This window comes from Oncorhynchus gorbuscha, unplaced genomic scaffold, assembly GCF_021184085.1.
Source record: "Oncorhynchus gorbuscha isolate QuinsamMale2020 ecotype Even-year unplaced genomic scaffold, OgorEven_v1.0 Un_scaffold_2074, whole genome shotgun sequence".
Classification (NCBI taxonomy): Eukaryota; Metazoa; Chordata; class Actinopteri; order Salmoniformes; family Salmonidae; genus Oncorhynchus; species Oncorhynchus gorbuscha.
In genome coordinates this window covers 77,501-82,500 of record NW_025746670.1, presented here as the reverse complement: position 1 = coordinate 82,500, position 5,000 = coordinate 77,501, and the positions used below count along the sequence as shown (strand labels likewise).

Here is a 5,000-nt window from a genome sequence, read left to right as displayed (position 1 = left end):
AAGATCTGGTGCAACCAATTACCTTCAGAAGTCACACAATTAGTGACATAAAGTCCACCTGTGTGCAATCTGACTGTCACATGATCTGTCACATGATCTGTCACATGATCTGTCACATGATCTCAGTATATATATGCCTGTTCTGAAAGGCTCCAGAGTCTGCAACACCACTAAAGCAAGGGGGCACCGCCAAGCAAGCGGCACCATGAAGACCAAGGAGCTCTCCAAACAGGTCAGGGACAAAGTTGTGGAGAAGTACAGATCAGGGTTGGGTTATAAAACAATATCAGAAACTATAAACATCCCACGGAGCACCATTAAATCCATTATTAAACAAATGGCAAGAATATGGCACCACAACAAACCTGCCAAAAGAGGGCCTCCCACCAAAACTCACAGACCAGGCAAGGAGGGAATCAATCAGAGAGGTAACAAAGAGACCAAAGATAACCCTGAAGGAGCTGCAAAGCTCCACAGTGGAGATTGGAGTATCTTTCCATAGGACCACTTTAAGCCGTACGCTCCACAGAGCTGGTCTTTACGGAAGAGAGGCCAGAAAAAAGCCATTGCTTAAAAAATAAGCAAACACGCTTGGTGTTTCGCCAAGAGGCATGTGGGAGACTCCCCAAACATATGGAATAAGGTCAGCTTTTTGACCATAAAAGAAAAAAGCTATGTCTGGCGCAAACCCAACACCTCGCATCACCCCGAGAACACCATCCCCACAGCAGGATGCGGCCACCACCATGCTTCACTGTGGGGATGTTGTTCTCGGGGTGATGCGAGGTGTTGGGTTTGCGCCAGACATTGTTTTTTTGGTTAATAAGGTTAGGGTTAAGTTTAGTCACTCATTATGTATGGTTAAGGTTATGGTTAAGTTTAGTCACTCATTATGTATGGTTAAGGTTAGGGTTAAGTTTAGTCACTCATTATGTATGGTTAATAAGGTAAGGGTTCAGGGTAAGGGTTAAGGTTAAGGGTTAAGGGTTAAGGGTAAGGGTTAAGGGTTAAGGGTTAAGAGAGGGTTAAGGGTTAAGGTTAAGGGTTAAGTAAGGGTTAAGGGTTAAGGGTTAAGGGTTAAGGGTTAAAGTTAAGGGTTAAGGGTAAGAGTTAAGGGTTAAGGGTAAGAGTTAAGGGTTAAGGATTAAGGGTTAAGGCTGAAGGGTAAGGGTTAAGGGTAAGGGTTAAGGGTTAAGGGTTAAGGGTAAGGGTAAGGGTTAAGGGTAATGGTTAAGGGTAAGGGTAAGGGTTAAGGGTAAGGGTAAGGGTAAGGGTAAGGGTTAAGGGTAAGGGTTAAGGGTAAGGGTTAAGGTTAAGGGTAACAGTTAAGGGTAAGGGTTAAGGGTTAAGGCTGAAGGGTAAGGGTTAAGGGTAAGGTTTAAGGGTTAGGGGTTAAGGTTAAGGGTAAGGGTTAAGGGTTAAGGGTTAAGGGTTAAGGGTTAAGGGTTAAGGGGTAAGGGGTAAGGGTTAAGGGTTAATGTAAGGGTTAAGGGTTAAGGGTTAAGGGTAAGGGTTAAGGGTTAAGGGTTAAGGTAAGGGTTAAGGGTTAAGGGTTAAGGGTTAAGGGTTAAGGGTTAAGGGTTAAGGGTTAAGGGTTAAGGGTTAAGGGTTAAGGTGAGGGTTAAGGGTTAAGGGTAAGGGGTAAGGGTTAAGGGTTAAGGGTAAGGGTTAAGGGGTAAGGGTTAAGGTAAGGGGTAAGGGTTAAGGGTTAAGGGTTAAGGGTAAGGGTTAAGGGTTAAGGTAAGGGGTAAGGGTTAAGGTAAGGGGTAAGGGTTAAGGGTTAAGGGTTAAGGGTGTCCACTACGAGGATGGAACATGTAACCTTCTGATCCAGAGGCAGACGCCCACCCTAGAAACCCCACCCCTAGAAATCTCCTCCCATAGAACCCCCCCTATAAATGACTGTTATCTAGCTGGACAGAGTGAAGAGACTATAGATGTCTGTTATCTAGAGACTATAGATGACTGTTATCTAGAGACTATAGATGACTGTTATCTAGAGACTATAGATGACTGTTATCTAGCTGGACAGACTGTAGAGACTATAGATGACTGTTATCTAGAGACTATAGATGACTGTTATCTAGAGACTATAGATGACTGTTATCTAGAGACTATAGATGACTGTTATCTAGAGACTATAGATGACTGTTATCTAGAGACTATAGATGACTGTTATCTAGAGACTATAGATGACTGTTATCTAGAGACTATAGATGACTGTTACTGTTATCTAGAGACTATAGATGACTGTTATCTAGAGACTATAGATGACTGTTATCTAGAGACTATAGATGACTGTTATCTAGAGACTATAGATGACTGTTATCTAGAGACTATAGATGACTGTTATCTAGAGACTATAGATGACTGTTATCTAGAGACTATAGATGACTGTTATCTAGAGACTATAGATGACTGTTATCTAGAGACTATAGATGACTGTTATCTAGAGACTATAGACTATGACTGTTATCTAGAGACTATAGATGACTGTTATCTAGAGACTATAGATGACTGTTATCTAGAGACTATAGATGACTGTTATCTAGAGACTATAGATGACTGTTATCTAGAGACTATAGATCACTGTTATCTAGAGACTATAGATGACTGTTATCTAGCTGGACAGAGTGAAGAGACTATAAATGACTGTTATCTAGAGACTATAGATGACTGTTATCTAGAGACTATAGATGACTGTTATCTAGAGACTATAGATGACTGTTATCTAGAGACTATAGATGACTGTTATCTAGAGACTATAGATGACTGTTATCTAGAGACTATAGATGACTGTTATCTAGAGACTATAGATGACTGTTATCTAGAGACTATAGATGACTGTTATCTAGAGACTATAGATGACTGTTATCTAGAGACTATAGATGACTGTTATCTAGAGACTATAGATGACTGTTATCTAGAGACTATAGATGACTGTTATCTAGAGACTATAGATGACTGTTATCTAGAGACTATAGATGACTGTTATCTAGAGACTATAGATGACTGTTATCTAGAGACTATAGATGACTGTTATCTAGAGACTAGATGAGATCTAGAGACTATAGATGACTGTTATCTAGAGACTATAGATGACTGTTATCTAGAGACTATAGATGACTGTTATCTAGAGACTATAGATGACTGTTATCTAGAGACTATAGATGACTGTTATCTAGAGACTATAGATGACTGTTATCTAGAGACTATAGATGACTGTTATCTACTGTTATCTATAGACTATAGATGACTGTTATCTAGAGACTATAGATGACTGTTATCTAGAGACTATAGATGACTGTTATCTAGAGACTATAGATGACTGTTATCTAGAGACTATAGATGACTGTTATCTAGAGACTATAGATGACTGTTATCTAGAGACTATAGATGACTGTTATCTAGAGACTATAGATGACTGTTATCTAGAGACTATAGATGACTGTTATCTAGAGACTATAGATGACTGTTATCTAGAGACTATAGATGACTGTTATCTAGAGACTATAGATGACTGTTATCTAGAGACTATAGATGACTGTTATCTAGAGACTATAGATGACTGTTATCTAGCTGGACAGAGCGAAGAGACTATAAATGACTGTTATCTAGAGACTATAGATGACTGTTATCTAGAGACTATAGATCACTGTTATCTAGAGACTATAGATGACTGTTATCTAGAGACTATAGATGACTGTTATCTAGAGACTATAGATGACTGTTATCTAGAGACTATAGATGACTGTTATCTAGAGACTATAGATCACTGTTATCTAGCTGGACAGAGCGAAGAGACTATAAATATAGATCCATTATATTTTCAGTTTCCGTTTTGATTTCAGTTATTTCAGACAAAACAAATAGATCTACAAACCACCCGCAGGCCTTAATCCCAGCACTATCCCATGATGCATCAGTAGACAAGCCCCCGTTGTCGTGTTCTTCCCAGCAGGAAGTGAGGTAATAATGATTGACGGACAGGTCAATAATAGTCTCCCGCCCCGTCGTTAACCTCTTCTGGGACAGATTAAAAGAATGTCAATATGGACACAGCGTGCCGACACACCATTAGTTTCCCTATTAGCGACCACATATCTATCATACTGAATGACAGAGTAGGTTATCTCTACAATCCACAATCACATCTCTATCATACTGAATGACAGAGTAGGTTATCTCTACAATCCACAATCACATCTCTATCATACTGAATGACAGAGTAGGTTATCTCTACAATCCACAATCACATCTCTATCATACTGAATGACAGAGTAGGTTATCTCTACAACCCACAATCACATCTCTATCATACTACTGAAACACAGAGTAGGTTATCTCTGCAATCCACAACCACATCTCTATCATACTACTGAAACACAGAGTAGGTTATCTCTGCAACCCACAACCACATCTCTACCATACTGAATGACAGAGTAGGTTATCTCTACAACCCACAACCACATCTCTATCATACTGAATTACAGAGTAGGTTATCTCTACAACCCACAACCACATATCTATCATACTGAATCACAGAGTAGGTTATCTCTACAACCCACAACCACATCTCTATCATACTGAATGACAGAGTAGGTTATCTCTACAACCCACAACCACATCTCTATCATACTGAATGACAGAGTAGGTTATCTCTACAACCCACAACCACATGTCTATCATACTACTGAAATCACAGGCTAGGTTTCTACAACCCACAACCATATCTAGACAACACAGTGAACAATTTGCCGATGTGCCCTTGAGCAAGGTTAATTAACCCTAATTTGCTCCAGGGGCACAGTACTACTATAACACATTTCACTGCATCTGCCCGGTGTATGTGACAATACCTCAATCTGCTGCGGCGAGAAGAGGTCCCCTCTCATCTGCTTCCTCAGGAAATCCCGCCCCCCTGGCCCATGGCCATTGGCTAGAGGAGACTCCTGGAGGGCTGTGGAGAGAGAGGTTAGAAAGAGAGACAGAGAGGTTAG

At 40.3% G+C, this 5,000-nt stretch overlaps 1 protein-coding gene across 1 annotated transcript in view; it reads right to left on the bottom strand.

Annotated features, from left to right (window-relative positions):
• Positions 1 to 5,000, bottom strand: part of pax5 (paired box 5) — a 72,733-nt gene that overhangs the window by 10,076 nt on the left and 57,657 nt on the right. Inside the window, exon 6 of the mRNA XM_046338652.1 lies at positions 4,860 to 4,960. Coding sequence (XP_046194608.1) covers positions 4,860 to 4,960 — 101 coding nt within the window. The remainder of the gene's footprint in view (positions 1 to 4,859; positions 4,961 to 5,000) is intronic.